Source organism: Carassius gibelio, chromosome B20 (assembly GCF_023724105.1).
Source record: "Carassius gibelio isolate Cgi1373 ecotype wild population from Czech Republic chromosome B20, carGib1.2-hapl.c, whole genome shotgun sequence".
Classification (NCBI taxonomy): domain Eukaryota; kingdom Metazoa; phylum Chordata; class Actinopteri; order Cypriniformes; family Cyprinidae; genus Carassius; species Carassius gibelio.
The window spans coordinates 8,923,542-8,947,270 of record NC_068415.1 but is presented as its reverse complement, the minus strand read 5'-3'; the positions used below and the strand labels follow the sequence as shown (position 1 = coordinate 8,947,270).

General features: G+C 35.9%; 2 protein-coding genes across 2 annotated transcripts; one reads left to right on the top strand and one right to left on the bottom strand.

Moving 5' to 3' along the window:
- The first annotated feature begins 305 nt into the window (after positions 1–305).
- LOC127984533 (DNA replication licensing factor MCM3-like) lies at positions 306–6,779 on the top strand. Its single transcript, XM_052587232.1, has 17 exons — positions 306–479; positions 632–744; positions 846–1,054; positions 1,140–1,270; positions 1,572–1,810; positions 1,943–2,051; positions 2,190–2,343; positions 3,285–3,416; positions 3,509–3,717; positions 3,828–4,002; positions 4,105–4,231; positions 4,347–4,497; positions 4,609–4,749; positions 4,951–5,057; positions 5,245–5,330; positions 5,683–5,767; positions 5,941–6,779. The coding sequence occupies exons 1-17, from the start codon at positions 405–407 to the stop codon at positions 6,137–6,139; spliced, it is 2,442 nt and encodes an 813-aa protein (XP_052443192.1). The 5' UTR covers positions 306–404; the 3' UTR covers positions 6,140–6,779.
- A 4,606-nt stretch (positions 6,780–11,385) lies between these two features.
- LOC127983470 (stathmin-4-like) lies at positions 11,386–20,702 on the bottom strand. Its single transcript, XM_052585678.1, has 6 exons — positions 20,561–20,702; positions 19,498–19,553; positions 14,445–14,540; positions 14,161–14,366; positions 13,884–14,075; positions 11,386–12,563 (listed from the first exon to the last, which is right to left on the bottom strand). The coding sequence occupies exons 2-6, from the start codon at positions 19,508–19,510 to the stop codon at positions 12,504–12,506; spliced, it is 567 nt and encodes a 188-aa protein (XP_052441638.1). The 5' UTR covers positions 19,511–19,553; positions 20,561–20,702; the 3' UTR covers positions 11,386–12,503.
- Between the last annotated feature and the right edge of the window lie 3,027 nt (positions 20,703–23,729).

Here is a 23,729-nt window from a genome sequence, read left to right as displayed (position 1 = left end):
AACTAATGCCTCCACCGAAACATACTTTCTGAGGGGGGGGGGGGGGGGGCATTCATTTTAAAGTGTATCGACATATTTGCTGGGGGCAACGACCATTATTACTCGCTACAACAGCTCCTCCCCAAATGCTGTATTTGCTGTGAGCGCATGCGCACACAACCACTCTTTTCGCGGGAAACACTCAAGTGGGCCTGGCGAAGCTTCGTTCTGTGAATTTGATTGGACGCCGCAACCCAGGAGACCGAATATGTTGATGAGTCACCGGTGTGTCGTCCAATCAGCACTTGGATTCCTCAGCGAGAGAAGCCCGGTGGCGCGAAAAGACACACAACAGTGCCGAGTCCGACACGAGGTGTTCTGCACTGACCTTTTCTCAACGCTTTTAAAAGCTAGATAGGAAAACAATGGCTGTTGAAACGGTGGACGATCAGGAAATGAGGGAGGCGCAGAGGGATTATCTGGATTTTCTTGACGATGATGTAAGTATAACGCATTTATTATATGTTTATTAACTGTTAAACTACAGAAGTTCGTGTGAGTTACAGGAACAAAGTCCCATTCGAATGAAGCATAGTGTAATTTTTTTTAATTGTTTGTTGACAACTTTCTTTGCGCTTTTACCTTTTACCAGCAAGACCAGGGAATTTATCAGAGCAAAGTACGACAGATGATCAGTGAAAATAAATCCAGGCTCATTGTGGACCTCAACGACCTCCGCCGCCGCAACGAAAAGCGAGCAGCCAAGTATGTTTAGCCTTATTTAACACGTACACTTTACAGTACAATGTACACATACATAAATTGTGAGCATGTTTTCTTTGAATTGAGCAATCTCTGGTCCTCAGGCTGCTGAATAATGCTTTTGAAGAGCTCCTGGCGTTCCAGCGTGCTCTCAAAGATCTGGTGGCTTCGATAGATGCCACTTATGCCAAGCAACACGAAGAGTTCTTCATCGGTCTGGAGGGCAGCTTCGGAAGCAAACACGTCTCCCCTCGAACCCTCACCTCTCGGCTGTTGGGTAGCATGGTGTGTTTGGAGGGCATTGTCACCAAATGTAGGTCCCATCTTATTTATGTACTTAAAGAGTCCATATGTTGGATGAATGGTGCATTGATAGAATGTTCTCTTTCTATTCACAGGCTCTTTGGTGCGTCCCAAAGTAGTACGCAGTGTGCACTACTGTCCAGCCACTAAGAAGACCATGGAGCGCAAATACACTGATATGACCTCTCTGGATGCCTTTCCTTCAAGTGCCATTTACCCCACCAAGGTACTTTGTCCCACCTTACCACTTTGATTATTGGAATAGCACATAGATATTGAGGTTTTCAAATATTATGATGATGACCTTGCAAGGAACCGATTTCTAAAATGCATAGTCACATATTTATTTATAGATACATATTTAGAGTCTGTGAGAGAAATGGTGAGTGTGATATTGTACAGACAGAAAGTTTTTACTAGAAACTTTACTGTAGCACCCTTCTGGACCCCTGTTTGACAATCCCTGGTCTAGATGGTTCATAAATGCTTTCTGTAATGTTCTCACTCTCTATATTTGATCCATTCAGGACGAGGAGAACAATCCACTGGAGACTGAGTTCGGTCTGTCCATCTATAAGGACCACCAGACCATCACAGTGCAGGAGATGCCGGAGAAAGCCCCTGCCGGACAGCTGCCCCGCTCTGTGGACATCATCCTGGACAATGACTTGGTGGACACTGTAAAGCCAGGGGACCGTACACAAGTGATCGGCACATACCGCTGCCTGCCTGGCAAGAAGGGTGGGTTCACCTCGGGCACCTTCAGGTAAAGCTGTTTTAAAATGTCCTAAGTGTAAAATCAGTTTTATTGTAGCATTGGTATTTAAAATGTATCAGTATTTATAATATTATTTGTTACAGCTTTGATAAGTTTTGTTCCCCATGTGTGTTTGTTCAGGACCATCATGATCGCCTGCCACGCCAAACAGATGAGCAAAGAAGTCTCTCACTACTTCTCTGCAGATGATGTGGCCAAGATCAAGAGCTTCTGCAGAACCCGCTCGAAGGTAAGAGGATGGAATGTGTCTAGGATTTGGACATGAAACCTGTGTGCACATGCATCACTAATTTGGACACTGGTGTTTTGTAAAAGTATGTTCTTTTCTCTTAATATGAACGCTTTATTTGACTTTCTACTCTTGTAGAATTTGTTTGATCAGTTGGCTCGCTCCCTGGCCCCCAGTATTCATGGTCATGAGTACATAAAGAAGGCGATCCTGTGTTTGCTTCTGGGAGGGGTGGAGAAGGTTTTGGAGAACGGCTCACGCATTAGAGGAGACATCAATGTGCTTCTCATAGGTATTTACTCGCTTAGATTTGGACGGGCAATGTTATAATAAACTAACTATAGTATCTATAACTATAAAGTTAGGCCTAGATGGAACCTGTATTTTAACTTTAATTTTCTGTAGATATCTATCCAAATTACTTATTAAGTTTATATGACATCAGAATTAAGCTTTTGGTTGTAATGACTTAAACCAGATGTTTCAAACAGTTCGATGTCCCAAATTTGATAATCACCTTGCACGTGGCCCTTCCTTAAACTATAAAAGCTCTATTCATACAAATGGTAATAGGAGTGATATAATAATGCTAGAGTATTATTACTATTTAGTTAGTATTACTAGTAACAATAAATTGTAATTACTAAAAAAAAAATGTTTCAATACTTTTTAATTATTATTTTTTTAAATTAAAGTATTTTTAAATAGAACTATATCATAATAAACATTGACTTTTTAGCAGCCCTCTTGATTTTTATTTTGTTGTAATTTATTTTCCTTTTCTGTAGAGAATGACTTTTAATATATATATATATATATATATATATATATATATATATATATATATATATATATATATATATATTTACGCTTTTTACATTTTAAAAAGGGGATTAAAATGATTTAAAAGAACTTTTCACTGCTTTGATGAGGTTTTTGAGTGCTGTTCTTTACAAACCAGCAGATGGCACTGTTTATTCATTTTTTGGATTTTAAAACAATAACGGCTGGAGACCAGTGTAAAAATGTGTTTGTTTGTAAATGTATGTTCTGATTATGAGGAAAATGGATTTTTCCATGTGGTATGGATTTTAACAGAAATATATTAGTCAGATACAATATATTTGAGAGTATTATACTCCTAATCGGTAGCTTCAAACCTAATCGATTCACATAAAATGCTTATTAAATGGACACGTGTTTAAATTCAGCATAAATCTCTCTATTCCTCAGGTGACCCCTCCGTGGCCAAGTCTCAGCTGCTCCGGTACGTTCTTCACACTGCTCCTCGTGCCATTCCCACCACAGGCCGGGGCTCATCAGGTGTAGGTCTGACCGCAGCCGTCACCACTGACCAAGAGACAGGTACTGCGTTTCACACGCTCTGACAACACAAGAAATCACAGCTTTGCGTATTTCGGTTATTCTGTTAATAATAAGTCGTGTCTGTCTCTCAGGTGAGCGACGTCTCGAGGCTGGTGCTATGGTTTTAGGGGATCGCGGTGTGGTCTGCATTGATGAGTTTGACAAAATGTCAGATATGGATCGCACTGCTATCCATGAGGTTATGGAACAGGGCCGCGTCACCATCGCCAAGGCTGGCATCCACGCTCGACTGAACGCCCGCTGCAGCGTCCTGGCAGCTGCCAACCCCGTCTATGGCAGAGTAAGTGCTTCATTTGGAAATCTGAAATTTCAGAGTAAAATGAAACTAGTCATTACTAGAATTTTCCTGAATTGTGCGTCGTTTCATTGTTTCTCTCTCTTCGTCTGCAGTACGATCAGTATAAGACGCCCATGGAGAACATCGGTCTGCAGGACTCTCTGCTGTCTCGTTTTGATTTGCTCTTCATCATGCTGGATCAGATGGACCCAGAGCAGGACCGTGAGATCTCTGACCACGTCTTGCGCATGCACCGTTACAGAGATCCTCATGAGCAGGATGGAGCAGGTACCAACTGATGGAGAGAAGATTTTATACTTCATATTTTGTGTTAGATGTGCCATTTCTGTGCAGTCAGTGTCATCAGTATCTCACTCTTGTGTGCTTCAGCTCTTTCTCTTGGTGGTACAATCGATGCACTGGCCACTGAAGACCCTGATGCAACTCAGGAGGAAGAAGAGGAGCTGCAAGTGTACGAGAAACACAATCCACTCCTCCACGGCAGCAAAAAACTCAAGTAAGGAGAAGTGCCCACTTCATTTACTTTACCTCCTGTGCGTCCTTCTCTAATACAAATGACCGTATAACTATAAAGTTACACACATCGAAATGTCTTTTTGTGGTCTTTTTAGGGACCGAGTGGTGAGTAAGGTGTTCATGAGGAAGTACATCCACATTGCCAAGGCTCTTTCTCCTGTTCTGACTCAAGACGCAGCCAATCACATTGCAGAGGAGTATTCACGACTGCGCAACCAGGAGCAGCTCGGCTCTGACATTGCACGGGTAAATACAGACGCATTTAATAATTCGACAAGCTTATGAAATGGTTTCCTGGTCAGGTATTGACTTATCAGATAATGAATCTGATGAATCTGTGCTGTGTTTTGTCCTCAGACGTCACCGGTCACTGCGAGAACCCTGGAGACTCTGATCCGTCTTTCTACAGCACATGCCAAAGCTCGAATGAGCAAAGTTGTGGAACTGGTGGACACCGAAGTCGCTGTGGAGCTTGTGCAGTTTGCCTATTTCAAGAAGGTATGTTTTATTATACTGTAGCTCATTTGTCACACTTGTTTACTGGTTCAGTTCAGCAATATGTAATTATATCTGTGCTTTTTAGAGATATAGACATACATAGCATCTATAGACTTTTTGATTTGTTGTACTCATGTTGCACTTTAGTTAATTTCATATTTATTAAATGAGTATATTCGACCCTTATTCCCCATTCCTCAGGTTTTGGAGAAGGAACGTAAACGCTCTAGAAATGGAGAGCAAGATGCAGCCTCAGAGGAGGAGGAGGAAGATGAGGCACAAGACACACCTCGAACACAGAGAAAAAGGTCTAGTGTTATTCCATAATAACTTGTCAAAATCATTGTTTATGAATTTTCCCAGACACACTGCTGTTCAAAAGCTTGGAGACTGCTTTTTTATGACTAGAAACATATTCTGAAATCTTATTGCAATTTTTTTCTGTCATGGAAAATCAGAATTTTGAGAGCAAGTTTTGTCCCGTTTGTCCTGTAGGAGGCGTCATTCTGAGCGCAGAGCATCACAGGGCAGCGAGCAGTATGACCCGTATGACTTCAATACTGAGACTGATGTACCACAAAGTAAGCTAAACCAACAACAAGCATTCTATATATTACTTATATTGAATGGGTTAAATTTGTTCTTAATGATTTTTTATGATTTTAAGTAAATACAACATCATTATTGAAAAAAGAAAATATATTTTTTTTTTAAACATTTATTAAAATAGAAACTTCACTGATACAGTTGACTGATAAATTTAAATTCATTCTAAATTCCATTTTTTGAAGAAATACTTTTTAAGTAATTCAAATGAGTATAAATAACTAATTAAAATTATCATTAATTACACAGTATTTTAAATGAATTAGAAGATCACTTTTCATCATAAAGTACATTCAGTTGATTCATTAATTTATTTTTTGTTCTCAGTTCAGTCCCCCGCTCCTGCGAGGCAGGATGAGGAGCCAATGGACACTCCTGATCAGAACGGTCACACAGAGCTGTCTGACGACAGGTAAGCATTCAGAGTTTGATTCTATTCTCTACACTCATCTTTTTTAAAGGGTCGTCACATTCTTTTGAAGCACTGTTTCTGATTAAGTTCTAAACAGAAACTGCATCGCTTGCAGGAGGGCTGATTGTTTCGGATGCGGTATGTTTGACGCACCGTGTGTGTTTTTGCTTTAGGTTGAAGGAGTTCAAAACCGCGTTGCTGGAGGTGTTCCGCTCTTCTCATGCTCAGTCAGTTGGCATGATCGCTCTGATGGAGGGCATCAACAAGAGCCTCCCATCACCGTTTAAAGAAACTGAGGTCCGTGCTGCTCTCAGCCGCATGCAAGACGACAACCAGGTTATGGTTGCAGACGACATCATCTTCCTTATATAAGTGTGTTTTTTGGAGAATAAGAGACTTAGAAAAGTTCAAGTGAAGGTCTATTTCAGAAGATTTGCAATATATGTATTAGTATTAGTACATGCAAACACATGCATATATTTCTTAATATTTTTATTCACTCAAGATATTTTCATTAGATATTTCATACTGTAATTCTTTTTCCGTATGCTTGTCACGTGCATACAAATGCATGTATTCAAAAAACAATTCAGTTTAATTCTTGCAAAGACATTTTTAGTTTGTTTTTCTCTCTGTAACATTCATTTGTATATTAGCATTCTCAGATTTGTCTTTTCTTAGTGTTTTATATTTTTCTTAAGAACAGCTTGGACCAGTGTCTGCAGAAAAAATGTATTTTTTATTTTCTTTTACTTTTAACTTGTAAATACTGTTATATTGTTTTACAAATGTTAAACAACTGAAAATGTAAAAAAAAAAACTGGTGTCAGAATAATGTTCAGTAATACACTTCAGATTGTTCAGTTAGAGTTATGGCCTAGTACTTCACACACATTGAGCTGTGTTGCTCAAGTAGGGGACACAGGTTTCAGTCTCCCCCCTCAATATTTTTTTTGTGTCCTGTCAATTCTGCCTCTGTCAATAAAAAGGGGCCAAAAGATTTTCTCATTGACTATATTGTATTTTTTTCTCTACATTATAGATAATATACACAATGACTACTGATCAAAATCTAGCTTTACACAAATCTCTGCTCTTTTGCATAAAAGACCATAAAGCCACATAACCTCAAACTAGTCATGCATTAGACATGTCCCAGTAATTACAGTTACTGTTTGCCCTCTTTGCCCTTTCAGTCTAGTGTGGGTAGAGTCTGTCTGTATCATTATGACTGGATTGTCTCATAGATGTAGAGCAAGTGATGCTTTAAATGCAAAGTGCAGCTCCTCATTCATCATCTTTTTCTGCTCGAGTTGCTTCAAGATGTGTCTTTTTTCTGTCCAGCTTCCCGGTTCTTTAAAACTGCTGACGGTAACCTTTATGTTTGTGTGTGAGCTGGAGAAACCATAGTAAGTGAGCAAAACCTACAAACCTGCAATCATTGAGGCTATTACTGCCGACAGACAAGATGATATATACACGATATATTCCAAATATATTATTAGGAACAGCATACTAAAATTGTGTTTGACCCCCTTTCGCCTTCAGAATTGCCTTAATTCTATGTGGCATTGATTCAACAAGGTGCTGAAAGCATTCTTTAGAAATGTTGGCCCATATTGATAGGATAGCATCTTGCAGTTGATGGAGATTTTTTGGGATGCACAGCCAGGGCACGAAGCTCCCATTCCACCACATCCCAAAGATGCTCTATTGGGTTGAGATCTGGTGACTGTGGGGGCCATTTTAGTACAGTGAACTCATTGTCATGTTCAAGAAACCAATTTGAAATGATTCGAGCTTTGTGACATGGTGCATAATCCGGAAGGAAGTAGCCATCAGAGGATGGGTACATGGTGGTCATAAAGGGATGGACATGGTCAGAAACAATGCTCAGGTAGGCCGTGGCATTTAAACAATGCCCAATTGGCACTAAGGGGCATAAAGTGTGCCAAGAAAACATCCCCACACCATTACACCACCACCACAAGCCTGCACAGTGGTAACTAGGCATGACCCCGGTGGGGTCTTCTGCTGTTGTAGCCCATCCGTCTCAAGGTTGTGCGTGTTGTTGCTTCACAAATGCTTTGCTGCATACCTCGGTTGTAACGAGTGGTTATTTCAGTGAAAGTTGCTCTTCTATCAGCTTGAATCAGTCGGCCCATTCTCCTCTGACCTCTAGCATCAACAAGGCATTTTCACCCACAGGACTGCCGCACACAGGATGTTTTTCCCTTTTCACACCATTCTTTTTTAAACTCTAGAAATGGTTGTGCGTTAAAATCCAAGTAACTGAGCAGATTGTGAAATACTCAGAACGGCCCGTCTGGCACCAACAACCATGCCACGCTAAAAATAGCTTAAATCACCTTTCTTTCCCATTCTGACATTCAGTTTGTAGTTCAGGAGATTGTCTTGACCAGGACCACAGCCCTAAATGCATTGAAGCAACTGCCATGTGATTGGTAGATTAGATAATTGCATTAATGAGAAATTGAATGAACAGGTGTTCTTAATAATCCTTTAGGTGAGTACACACACACACACACACACACACAGACACACACACACAGACAGACAGCATTTATTTTTTTATTTTTTGGGGAGCCCAACAAACTGACTCTTATTGTACAGTATAGGGACAAAAAGACAGGAGACAGGTTTCAGGTTTGAAATGACATGTGAGTGAGTAAATGGCAGAATGTACATATTTGCAACTCTATGCAAATGGTTCTTATGCAGTTAAACATTAAACATACCATTGTTTTTTTTTCCCTCATCTGCTTGTGATGTTCTAAAAATGACTCAGGAGATGTTATCGTATGCTCGTGGTCGTGCTAGTGTTGGCTGCTGGAACGTACTGTTTCAAGAACCAAGTCAGCACTTCAGCGACCTACATTGAAATTAGTGGGGGTGTATAAGAACATTGTGTAGGGCTACAAGTGTCAGTTGGTGTATCTGGGGCAAATTTAACACTGATTCACCAACTGCAACCCTTTCAAAAATGTTCCTTAATGAGCACTAACGCTTTACAGTTAACGCTTTAGGGCTGTGTTAACATGAATAAAGCAGATCATAAGACGTTACAATAATTTTACAGCATTATTAATAATATTAATATTACTTCCTGTTGATTTCAATGGATACAAAAGTAAAAAATAAAAATATTAGAAGTATAATTATTTATATTTATGTATTTTAATTATTAAATGTATTCCTGTAATAGTAAAGGTGAATTTTCAGAAGCCACTACTCAAGTCTTCATGAGTTTAACATGATCCCTCAGAAATAATTCTAAGCTGATTTGCTGCTCAAGAAACACATTTCTGCTTATTATCAGTGTTTAAAATAGTTACTAAATATTTGTGTAGTAGTAAATTCATATTATACACACAATTCTTATTATAAAAATCTTCAGTTACATTTGACAAATTTAATGCATCTTTACTGAATAAATGTATTGTAACTTACTTGTAAAAACATATTGTAGAGACCCAAACTTTTGAAAAGATTTATACAAATCCAAGTTGTATAAATAAACATTAGTTTAAATATTACAAAGACTGCCTGTATAAATCAACATTAACCCAGATGAATAAATGAACATTTTTAAAAACTAACAACCTTACTCTAAAGAGTTAATGTGTTCATTTGACTGTGTTACGGATGAAACTGCTCTAAAAACATAGAAAGAAGAGTCCTCATTGGGTTTTATACTGAGGTTATTTTGTATAACAATACATGGATAATTGAAACTAGAATTCAGAAGATTAAAAAAATTGAAAAGTTTTCCCAGTTATTTTGTGAAAGTCTAACTAGTCAAAAAGATTATCAACTGAAAAACAAGATCTCAGTAGGAAGGCTAGACACAGTTAGATTAGACATCTTAGGTTTTTTATGTGCATGGCCATAATTGGAAAATGTATATGCATTCAATCACATGTATATGGGTCACTTTGTCTCACATTTGCAGTAAAAATCAACATATCCTGTCAATCCTGTCAGGTGCTGACCCATAAAAAATGCATCTCAGTGCACTGCTGGTGTACAAATGTGTTTTTCAGAAGACGGCTGATGTGTTCAGTATGTGAGTGAAATGTGAGCGCGTAGGAGGGCACAGAATTAAGTGTCCAGTTAAACATATAGTGCAACAAAATAACATCTAATGAACAGCCTTCAAGCCAAACTTTCAGATTACATGTGAAAAAAACTAAAGTGAGTGTCAGTGAGTTCAGTGATCTCAAGATGACTATCTATTTTACTCTAGATTTGTCTCCGTCTACATCAAGATCAGGAAGTTTGAGGCTTTCTCACCAGCCCATATAAAAAGAAGATTAGATGCAGGGCTCAGACACTTGCTAGACCAGCTCTGAAGAGCCACCAGGGAACTTACATTTTTATTCTGAAGATGCAGCTCTCATTGGTGAGTTTGACACACCAATTAATGAAACTAAAGATGTATTTTTTTATTTTAATTTTAGCCAAGTTTAATTAAGCAAGAAGTAATCTACTTGAATTTGAAATTTGACTTGCAGGACAAAGTTTGCAAAGGCTTTCTGTTGTTGACTCTGAATATTCTGTTGAACTTTTGGGATTTGCACCTGTGATTTTGAAGACGTTTCACGTTAACTGACATTGAATTCAACAACCTAGTATCAACAGTTCTCAATAGAAATGTCATTGTCATAAACTGTCTAAAATGTAAAAATGAGTTATTGAACAATATAAAAAAACAAACCATTCAACCACTCTTGGTCTCCATCTCCTCAGGTTTTCAGATCCGTGCTGCTGCTTTACCTGCTTGCCCTGTTATTAAATGGTGCTTCTTCTGAAAAAAAGTCTAAAAGAAACAGAAAATCGTTGTATCAAAAGAAAGGAAGGTGGGTAACCTTGGATCCATCACTGAACCTCTCGATGATTGTCCCCCCGTCTCCAAACAGATCTTTGTCACCATGGACATATGAGTGAGTCTTTGATCTGATAAATCATTACAGCTGTTCACTTTAATCTCATATGTGTGATGTGCAGAGGATTTTGTGTATCAGATACATGAATTTAACAACTTGGAGTTCTTTTGATTAGTTCAGCTAATTTGACTTTTTTTTTATAACAGAATATTTATAAATCTTTCCATTCAGAGATTCCTATGATAGTTCACGAATCCCATCCAAAATCTCTGAGGCAAAATGTGAAAAAGCAGGCTGTTTAACCAAAAATGGAGAGGAAGACTTTGGACTGGAATCTAAACCCATCTATTACCAGATCAACGTCTTGAAGAGAGTGAAGGATAGAAAGGCTACGCACTACACCCTTCAGCTGGAGACTAAAGTAATTAGTCTAGGCTGTACATGTGTCCAACCTGTCGTTGTGCCTCAGAACTAGTTCTGTACTCTAACTGTATATTGTTGTATTCATTTGCTTATAGGTACAGCAAACGTCTGTGCCACTTTTGATCAGCTTTATATTTATTATCTTGATTAATAAAATATATTGTAACATTTTCTTTTAAGTTTTACTTTATAATAGTCTGTTTCAGTGCAACAGCTGTATGAATGGTACAAGTTCAAATGCAAAAAAATATATATATATAAAAATAATAATAATAATAAAATAAAATCTTTGGTTTAGTTAAGAGAAGCATTTATTTGACTCATCTTGAAATTACAAACAGGGAGCATTTACATTCCATTTTCTCACCAAATCTGGTCGATTAACAACAATTCTCATCATTGCAAATACAACGGCTCTTTTTTGATGCTGCAGGCACCAACATCAAACTCCTTTGTCTTTGTATATAGAACGAGTAAAATAAATGACTAGAATAAAGCTCAGTGACATGCCAAAGCAAAGTGCACCATATCCAAAACCATTTCCCAAATCCAAAGAGGATCTTTTTCTCACACTTCAGTGATATCATTCTTCATCTCTGAGATGCCATTGTGTGTTTTCCTACTGATGAGCATCATAATAAAAAATGTAATGACTGAAATAAGCTAAATGTGCTTCTAAGTTGTGCGTAAAGTGTCACTGTGCTCCACTTTTAATGTATCTGAGAGTTTTATTAGCTTTTGTATTTAAAGGCACCTAGAATGTTCTAATCTAATATTAATTTTTTAATCATATTTTACCTCACTTGGTCACAACAGGAAATGTGATAGATAATGTGATAGATTAACCTCTAGTCACCTGATTACTGATGCTTAATAATGTATATTGTATAGGCATGCCTTAGGTTGTATGAAACCCTATTGATTACTGAATATTAATATCAAACGGTTTTTAAAGAAGCATGAGCCAAAGCCTCAGTAGATGGCACATGATCCGGAAAAAGATGCATTTATGATACTGCCATTAGTGAAGAGTGACTTTAAGATGTAGTTTATGTTAACATATTTATCTGTACTGGTTATGGAGGTAATAAAAAGCATCTCTTCATCAATTTTTCTTCTTGTCCTCTTCATGTCATTTCTAAAGACTGGTTTGATGTTTTCATTCTTTTTCTCTTAAAGCATTCTTCTCTCTGTGCACCTTGCATTGTCATTTAGACAATATCTTTCTGTTTTTAATAATATTAAGTCATTTTGTTGTTGTCAAACCCCACAAAAGCTTGGTGTGATGCAAATTGTCATTATCAATGTCCAATGTGTCCCCTTTTTTTTTTAGATGTGTTGGCTAGCGTTTGCTATATTTTCTCTTCACTGGTTTGATCTCCCTTGGCTATAGTCAAAGCAGTCTTCTACCGGCAGGCCTCCTCTTTCAGCTCTTTGTTCTTCCTCACCTCCTCTGCGTGTTTGTCCTAAATAGACACAAAAGAAAACTTACTCAACCTGTGTTCATGCATGCATTAGTGTGCCTGAGGGAAGCTAAATACAGCGGCAGAAATAAACTGGAGAAACAAAACAATCCACCCCTTTCTAATGCAATATTCATGCTCATTCTATAATTAGACTGGGATGGGACGAAAATTAGACACTGAATGTGTAATTGTCACAAAAATTTGGGACACTTTACTATTATGACTAATTTGTAATCTATAAATATTTTAAAATATAATATTATAATTTAATTTAAATACAATAATAATTTAAATATAATAATATAATATAGAATATATATTTTTAATATTATAATTTATATTTTGTTCTATATATTATAAATAGTTTTATTCAGCAGATGCACTAAATTAAACAAAACAGACAGTAATCATTTATAATAGTAGAAATGTATAATGTTAATTGGAAAAAAATGGATACATGTCGTTTCTTTTAATTTTTTTTAAATGAAATTACAAATATTTCTTTAGTACTGAACAATGTGACACTTAAAACTGGAGTAATGGAAAATTCATAGGAATAAGTTACATTTTAAAATATTCTAAAATAAAAACCTGTTATTTCAAAATATATATATATTTTTTTAATATGAACTATTACTGGTTTTTATATTTTTACTATTTAAAAAGATATTTAATTACATTTTAAATTATTCGGAAATAGAAAAAGCTATTTCAAATGGTAATATTTTTTTAAAATATTACTATTTGTACTATTCTAGTTCTATATTTTATATTTGGACTATTTTTATTATTTTACAATAAAAAGCAGCCTTGGTGAACAAATGTTTTATTTTATTTTTACAATTTACTACTACTATTTTTAAAAACATTTTTACAAAAAAAAAAAAAAAAGAAAGAAAAGAAAACAAAGGCAGCCTTGGTAAGCATAAGATAGTTTAAACCTTTTATATATATATATATATATATATATATATATATATATATATATATATATATATATATATATATATATATATATATATATATATATATATCCTGTAAAACCCAAATTTTGGATTGGTAGTGAAAAATTATATGTATGAAGGTAAAAGAAAAAAAAAGTTTCCATATTTGTTTGTAATTATATTTTTTTAAGTAAATTTTTTAAGTAAGTAATTTTTAGTAAAGTTAAATGTTTTAGCTATGCATAGACAAATGAAAAACATTTTCATTAGAAATAATCTTTAAATCATATATTTTTATTATTTAAAAAAATAAAGCAATTCACATTGACTAAGTGCTGTAGTAAAGTACTTTACATCCCTTTCAGTTAGTTCATACCTTTTCCTGTAGTCTCTCCAGCATGGCGGCAAGCAAAGCCTCGCGGTTCTCTTTGTTGGCCTCCATCTTCTGCTCCAACTTTTCTTTAGCATTCTTAATGAAGTTGTTGTTCTCCTCAAAGGCCTTCTGGATGACCTCTCTCTCATGCTCCCTCTTCTCCGCAAGATGCTTTAACATCTCAGCCTCCTGAAACTGGAGAGAAGAATACTGTTTCAGCATCAAAGTCAGACCAAAGAAAGGCATGGTTTGGGAGTTTATTTTGGGTGTAAATTCCAACCTTCCGCCTCTCCTCAGCGGCTTCCAGTTTCTTCTGGATCTCCTCCAGAGAAGGGTCCTTACGCTGGGGCATTGATGTGTTAAGCTCAGGCACGCCTTCAAAAGAGGGGGGTTTCAGGATCACCTCAAATGCTTGACCCGAGGCCCGCTTGTTCAGCTCGATGACCTCCATATCTTTGATCACACACCAGTTGAGATCCACTGCATCTTCAAGAATGAGCACACATAGAGTACTGTGAGTATAGATAAAGTATAAATACCAATGAGTAAAGTTTTATTATTTACCCTCAGCCTTGTATGTGGGATTTTCTGCAGGGTTTGAGTTGAGGCAGGAGCACAAAAGTGACACTAGAGGGAGCTCCTTCATCTTGTCTCGATATGCTGCGCGGAGAAACGTCAGGTAAGTACAAAATACATTGTAAACATGAACAAACGCTTGTATTTTGACAAAGATCTTGATCATACTTGGTTTACATGCAGATAATTAGACAATTTAAAAGTAATTAACTCATTTAAAGCAGCTGTAGGCGATTTTTTTAAATAAAATGTCTCAAATCAATTTATCGGGTTTAAGGCGTCTCTTTCACGAAATCAACCAATGATGTGATTATAGGGGGTGGGACTATACACTCTTAAAAGAAATGGTTCTATTTAGAACCAAAAATGGTTCTATCACCCGCTTCATATATGGAACTCCAAAATGGTTCTATATAGAACCACTTTAATGGGTTCCATAAAAAGAACCCCAAATGGTTCTTTGAATCCAAGTTAGATGGTTCTATATAGAACCATTTAAGGGTTCTTTATTATTAAACAAGTTAAAATTATTATTGAATAAGAAAATATAAACAATCCAGAAAATTTAAAATGTTTCAATTTATTCAACTGTTTATACAAAAAATTTAGTGTCATTTAAAATTACACCTCTGTATACTCTGTGTTAGACAGCAAATTTCACATTTAAGATGTTTAATTACATTTAACCATTTAGTTTGAATTATTTCATTTAAGCATTTTCACTTTGCAATAAACATACATAAGCTTGTTTACGTACATATACAGTACTTCACTTTTACATATATCTCTGAAATGAGGAAAAACAAATCATTTTTTATATTTAACAGTGCAGATAAAAATCAATACATGAACAGTTAAAACAACTATTAAATAGCTCTACAATTTACACAAGTTGACTGTACATTTTCAGTACAGGTATTGGTGTTCTTTTGCCGTGCTGTTGTCTAAGGTTAAGCATATATTTTTAAATAAAAGTCATTGTGTGCTTAATGTCAACCGGGTACTGCACATTGAAGAGAAAATAGACTGCAAATAGGCATTCCACAGCCTGTGTCATGTCAATGTCTGCCTCTCTTAGGATGTTCACATTGTCCATTATTATGCTGACACTTTCAGCCTTGAGGGGATCAGGAGAGCCGTTAAACACTATGGTTGGTGTAGCACCTTTGGGTTCCTGTAAAACAAACATTTCACCTTTTGAGTGCTTTTCACCAATTAGTGACTCATCAGTGAGTCATCAAATAGACTTAAAAATTACCCCATAATTTACTTACCAAAAAAACAACCAATGTATATGACTGTTTCTCCAGTTGAACACAATCTGAGATATATTTAATAATAAAAAGCTTTGTAATGTGTTTGAATGTCAACATTACCACGTCAGTTCCACTTTGATTACTTTGAATCTCATCGGTTCTTTCGTTCTTTTAAATGAATAGTTCATGACACAACACAGATATGACAGCTAAAAACGTGACATGCAAGAACCAGCAAGGCTCATAATTATCGATGTAAAGCTGATGTGCCAACCCATTGGATGTTATTCCCTTATCTATACATAGTCTAATTATAGCAACCTATCTTGGCAAATGTAATCTTACTAACTTACCATTTGTACATACCATTTTGCTTTAGAAGACAAGTATTAAACCCTGGAGTTGTACAGATTTCTTTTATGATTTAAATTGGGGTGCCATTCAATGACATTGCACAGCAGTGCAAACAGTACAAAGTTTATGACTAAGGAAGAGAGTGAGTAAATTATAGGGTAAATGTAATTTTTTTTTAAGTTGTTACAAATTTGGCATAAGGGTGAGTAAACTGACTAATATTTTTATATTTGCATGAACAGTTCCTTTAATTCAAGTCAAGTGCATCAAATAATGAAACTACAGAAGACTATACTTACACTATCTACACGGTAGAGGAAGCTGGCGTTTTCTTTAAATAGTGCTGGCAATAAAATGAGTGCAGCATTCCTAACGAGACCTACAAACAGATACAAATTATTGTATATTAGGTACAGAAATCAATTAAAGGGATAGTTTACCCAAAAATGAACATTCTGTCATCATTCACTCACTCTTGTCATTTTAAACCTATATAGCTTTCTTTCTTCAGCATGACACAAAAAAATTATTTTGAAGAATGTTGGTGACCGAACAATGCTGGTAGTCATTCACTTCTATTATATAGACACCAAACCAATGGGCACCGTCGTTGTTTGGTTACCATCCTTCTTCAAAATATCTTCTACTGTGTTCTGAAGAAGAAAGCCATAAAGATTTGAAACGACAAGAGGTGAGTAAAGGATGACGATTTTTATTTGGGGGTTAACTGTTCCTTTAATATTTGCATTATTTTAATACATGTTTTCACTTATACAATTTATAGGAGATACAACCTTTACATTGACAATGCAAACAATGCAACTTTACACTGGGCATGGAACATATAGGTTAGATGGGGAAAGATATATGGTGTAGTTACCTTCTGTGGTTTCCTCTGCTAGTCCAATGAGATTGGCGTAGTTTTTTTGTTTTTTTTTTTGACTTCCTTCTTTTGCACTCCTGATGATGTTTGGGACAATTCCATTCTTAAATGTTTCCATGTTCTTTGCCAAGTCGGTTCAAACCTCATTTTCATTTCATGCAGAATCTTAAATACAAAACAACAGTACATGCTGTCTCAGTCCCAATAACACAGTTTTTAAATCAATTCCAAGCAAAGAATTTTAGTTGTTCTCTAGCAGATCATCTTCAGGAACCTCCTCACTTTCATTGTTCTCTTCAAATAAAGTAGCCTTTTCAAATAGGGGATGATGCAAAACTTGTCTGTGCTTTCGATAGATATGGTTTCTGTAACTTGCAACAGTTTTATATCTTCTAAAACATCCCTCAATGTCACAGGTAAATCTAAAATCTGCTTGGTGGTTATGTTGCACTTGCAGGTGAGTTAGAAACTTTGTGAGTTGAAACTTCACAACATCACAAAATGAACATTTATACATTTTCATCTGTAACGTTACCTCTGAAACTTTATTTTGCATCAATGAGGTTTATAGTTTCAAGCCAGTGGCAAGTGTCATCTACTGACCATTTATCAACCATGGTTATCTGGGGATTAAAAAAAAAAAACAAAGCATAAATAACACTTCGTAAACCAACTATGCATTAAACACACCTAACGTTAAACACACACGTAACATTTTTGGCTTTAGAATATTTGATTACTAAAATGTAACCTTGTGCTATCATCACTTTAATCCAGCGCATGCGTCACAGTAAACAAAAAAAACCGCTGCACTGCAACGGTGTCTTTAAACAGTTTTAATAGCGACAGACCGGCCGGAAGTTTTGAACTGTAGCAGTGTCCACTTTTCTGCTGAGTTTAGCTCCAACCCTGATAAAACACACCTGAACAAGCTAATCAAGATCCTCGTTTGGTCTGGGTTGGAGTTAAAAAACGGCACGAAAGTATCTTGCGGGCCAAAGTTAAGAACTTCTAACGTTACACCTGTTAACATAGGCCTGGGGAAAATACTCACCGCAAAATGAGTAGGCCTATGTGTGAAACTGCGACACACTTTCACATAATCATTCACCTCCGTCTTCCACCCGGCTGACTTTTATTTGAATCGGAGCCGTTTATTTGAACAACGAGCGCTCGCTTCATTGAAATGAACGTTAAAATTCACGCTTCTGACTCGAAGCTCGTCTCATTATAACACAGCTATCTTACTGTAGTTAACAATTCCATTAACATTAACAAGGAAATAAAGGAAGACTGTATCTTAATTAAATTAAAACGGAGCAAAATTAATTTAACAGGGCTAGAACCGATGGCTGACGAAGCCCTTCAGTGCTTCACGCCAGTGTTTTTGAGGTCAAATTTGCTTCTAGTATCAGTGTTTAACACAAGGGCTATTCTAACAAATATAAATATTAACTTTAATACAAAATATTTCGGTAAAATCATTTCAAAAATGTAAAAACTTAACTTACCTTAGTGTATGAACGAGCAGAAATGGCGGACTCCTCAGTTTGAAAAATTAACTGTCACTTGCCTCGACTCCTCTCGCGATTTATCTTCGCCCATCCACCAATAGGAATTCAAGGATGACGCAACGCATATGCCACCGGGGAGGGGTCTTTTTATGATTATTTGTTTTTTAATGTTCCCTTAGGTAGATTAAAACAATCACAATATGGTAAACAAAATAAAGAAAACTCCTGGTTAGTTTGTTTTTCTTCACAAATTGATTCGTCAAAAAGGTAAACTATAATGTAAAGTAATATAATTTTCATGCTAATGTACAGCTCAAATCATACATTGAGTAGATATTAATATTTTTGACTACAGCAGTCATTCTCATGGGTCTTGACTCAAAATGCTTTGTGAATGTGTTGAGTAAGGATAATTATAGTGTAATCTTTAGTTTACACTTCAGTCATAAAACATGAATAATAGAACCATTTTAATAAAAAAAAGGGTTCTTTGCATGCAAGGGTTCTAAATAGAACCATTTTTTTGGTAAAAGGTTCTATTGGCCAAGTACGGAACCCAAGGGTTCAATATAGAACCTTGAGGAACCCTTTTTTTTAAGAGTGTATGTTTGCTTGACCAATGGGAGTTTGGGGGAGTGTTTAGGAAACCTGTTTGGAAACAAGTTCATTTCAATTAATTACTTGTATTTCAATAACAATTTTAAATATATAATTATAACAGTATAGCCTATAGAACGTAAAAAATATGCTTAAAAATAATGCATGATATTTTTTTCTCTAGAGATAAAATACAGAACTAGCTGAGCTCTCGCTTGGACATATTATTATAATGTACAAAATTAGCAAAAATATATACTTTTTGAAATTATAATTGAAGTTAATCAAGATATAATTGTAATAAAAAAAAAATCAAATTTGTTCCTCCTATTTCTGAAACTCTTGTGTTAACATTTAGTACAAGAGAAAAAAATCAAATTTAATTTGATTATGGACGCTTTGGAGTATGGGAATCAGGGAGGACTTTTGTAGCTTACCTGCCAAGGTCATCTTTATGCAGTATTTTGTACAGTTTACAACTCGTCACTCTGTCCTGTTTAGAGAGAGAAAGAGATGATTAGGAAAGTGTGTGTGTGTTTAGTCCTGCACAATGAAAAAACACTCTGGCCTAGTAAATGTTTTGAAACATAAGAATTATTAACCATTAAATAAAAAAATACAGTACTTTTAAAATAAATATACAAATACAGATCCATTATTCATGAGATGTCTGAAAGGAGCTTGTTGTGTTGTGATGTGGCAGGACACTTGGTGAGAGAGGAGCATGAATTCAGATGAGGAGCAGCAGGGAGTGTCACGCACCATCTCTGTACTGTTACTCTGCCTCAAAGCTGCCACTTATCAGAATACAAAACTATTTTAGAAAACAATAATCATTAAACATGACATAAATCCTAAAACCATGAGCAAAACTGACATATAAGCTTATGGTATTATTAAGCTTATATTCACACACTATTTATCCAAAAACCTGCATGTTATAGGTGCTTTTCAGTAACTGTATTTGTAACTATATTCTCACATCTCTTTTACAAAACATACTGATACCACAGCTTTACATAATTGATGCCCCAAATGGCAAATACCCATAATGTCAGGCTAAACGCATGTAAAAATCCACTCCCAAATGACTACATTAATACATAACAAAATAAAATAAATAAAGTCCAACCCTAATCACTGCAGACAGTGCTATTTATGCGAAAAGTTGTTTACCGACTCTTGCCTTGGAATGACATAATCTAGTGCACCCTTGAATTATGTCATCTTTTAACACATTGCTGCGTATACACACAGATTCAAAAACATTTGCAATACATTCCCATTTTCATGAATATAAAGTTGCTTCGCACACATTATAGATGGCATGACAGAGCATGCTATAAGAACAATGAGTTCCCTCTAGACCTCTGGTGTGGCATATTTAGTCTTAACTCTAAGGTACCCTTTATCATTTTAATAATCAATGCAAGTAAAATCACAAAAACATCAGAGCAAAGCAAGTCTCCTCTCATTTGATTTTGTGATGCCCACACTTACCTTTTTTTCTTGATGAGGTGTTGTCCCTATCTCCCCCTCTCTCTCTTTCTGTCTCTTTCTCTTTCCCTGGTATCCTCTTTTTCACCTCCCTCTCTTTTGCTCGGTGCCTGCTGCTCCTCGGATACAAGAGCTCAGCAGCATCAGCAGCAGCATCCCTCCTACCGCATGACATCATCTTCCAGTGCTGCTATTGGACGAGGTGAGTGGCCCAGCATTTCTCCATCACTGTGAAGAACGGGTGGTGTTAACTCTTTGTGCTTTACTGCAGGTATCCATGCTAAATATAGGGTAATAATGAAGCAAAAACAAAACTGTATAAAAAAAACTATATAACAAAAATATCTATTTAAAATATGTGACCCTGGTCTTAAGTCGCTGTGGTATATTTGTAACAATAGCCAAAAATACTTTGTATGGGTCAAAATTATCTATTTTTCTTTTATGCCAAAAATCATTAGGATATTAAGTAAAGATCATGTTCCATGGAGATATTTGTACATTTCCTACCATAATATATAAAAATTTCATTTTTGATTAGTAAAATGCATTGCTAAGAACTTAATTTGAACAAATTTAAAGGTGATTTTCTCAGTATTTTGATTTTTTTACACACTCAGATTTCAGATTTTCAAATAGTTGTATGTCGGTCAAATATTGTCCGTAAAAGTGTGAAAATATATTTCAAAATTTATTGAGATCAGACATTGCTCTACTGCACATTACTTCATAGTTTTTTCATAAGTAATATGAAAAATTACTTATGAAAAGTACACTTCATATTATATTATATTATATTATATTATATTATATTATATTATATTATATTATATTATATTATATTATATTATATTATATTATACCTTGGTTTTCATAACGCATAAACTACAGTCACATTTGTGAAGCACCACTTCTGCTAGAGAACTCCATAGTCATCCTACAGTATTTAATGTCACTCAAGTATCTGTCCACAAAGAATGCAACAAGAGAAGAAGACAGAAAATGAAGGGATGTCAGGAAGCAAGAAGGTCTAAATACATTTATTAGGGAGTTATGGACTCAAATAAGGGGTGTGGCTCTTTACTGTACTGCAATTTAATACAAGCCAAATTGCTCTGACAGGAACAAGCACGATCTTTAGTCAGCCAGTGCTCCTGATCTAATGACTGAAACACTGACTGGAAAAAGAGAGGGGCATCAGCACAATAAGAGATGTGATGATATAATTTAGGCATCAGTGCGATGCTGCAATTCATTTGTAAAGAAATAGTTAGAAAGAAGTCAAAACAAAAGCTTTTTTATAAGTGGTCTCAGACTTCCAGACCACTTATATGCTTCTGCATGTGTCTCCAGGTGTGGTCTGTGTATTGATTTTAGGGGAAGGGAACAGTGGAAGCATAACGAATAAAAACCCTTATTAAATCCCTCTGAGGTGTGACAGAAAATAAACAGTTACGGGAAGCACAGTCTCCCTCTCTCAGCACTGCACACATTCACTGTAAATTGTTTAGGATTAAAAACACCTGCTCTTTTGTATTGAAATATTAAATATTCTGCCCACTACTGTGCATTTCAGTCTATTAAAAACATATCAACACACTCCTCTTATGGTGTACTCCAACACAAAGCATGACTCACTGACTCACAAGCATGAGGTACAGCTGTGAATATGTAATCTGACTTCATCCTGTGCCTTTTGATGACTTCACCCACATATATTGAATCTACTTCACCAATTAGACATCATTTTTCAGTAAATAATGGCATTTTTTATTGTTTGTGATTTTCATTGTCAGCCAAACCACATTTCTCTGACCTACTTCAATACTCTACTCAGCCTGGTAATTTCTTCTGGTTAGGAGGTTTTTTTTTTTTTTTTATATTTCTCTTTCCTTGCAGCGTTTAGGTTGAGATCCCTAATCAGAGAAATTACACCGGTGATGTAATGGGACTGGACAGCAGTGGACATCGAGTGAGAGAGAAAGGGAGGGAGAAAGACTGATAGGATGAGATTAAAGGGCAGGAAATGGATTTTTTTTCCTTAGAGATTTGTAATTAAAACGGGGGGATGTTAATGCATACTAAATGTGCCTTTTCTTTTGATCTTTTCCCAGGCTTCGGCTATAAGCAAAGCTGGAGACTATGAAAGCAAAGAGTATTTGCAAAAAAAAAAAAAAAAAACATCTCAAATGAAGCATTTTTATTTGAAAAATGTGAGACTTGACAAAAAAGGAATGACAAAAAAAGTTGTTTTTGTGAGTGACACTAGCTACAATGATAACAATACACACCACAACTTTAATGATAAGTGCAATGGTCAGATGCATCCATCTAGTGTGTGCAAACATAGGAAAACAATGCAAAAGTAGTGCAGTGGAATTAAAAAAATAGTTTTGTGTGAATAGCACTAGGACATTTTTACACTCCTCCATCCCATGTTTTTACCACACTTGGACCTGTTGACATGCCAGATGCTCTCTTCTCTCGTCTCAGGCTTGTTACCATGGACACAGTCTTGCACCATCTACAACTGTCTGGAAATTATTGACAGCTTTGATTTATTGGCAGCTTTGCTACAGAGTTTTAAATGTCTGAAATCACCAAACTGACCGGAAACTTTTCAAAGTTAATTCCAGGGCCAACACAAACATCAACCTATTTGTTTCAGTTGCGGTTGAACCCAATGTACAGTAATAATGAAAAATAAAAAAGTTTAAAAAGTTTAAAAGTTTATTAAATCTGAGCCATTTACTTTAAGAGTGGTTAACCTCAGATGAAGTGGAATTTTATCTTTGCTCTTTCAACAAACCCTGTTCTGCAAATATGAAGGTCATTTCTGTTGTGGCAAAGCAAAATTTTTGAAAAATGAAAATTCGGGTTCCTACACAGTCTGAATGTCAGTTTTTGAGACATTAGACATAAAAAGGAATTAAATGCCTTATAAAGTAGTTTCACAACACTTTTTCCAGATGTTCAATATGACTTCCTCCTGTCTGTGACCTTAACAGGAAGGTGGTCTGGAAATGCCCCACTACTCACATTAAATGGCTTACAGGGGAATTATGTTCTTATGGGTCACTGCCTAAGGTCATAGTTTATGGGTGAATTGACTTGCATTCAAGAATGAAGTGTTTATGGACAGGATCTACTCAAGTTCCTTCAGATCTCTTTT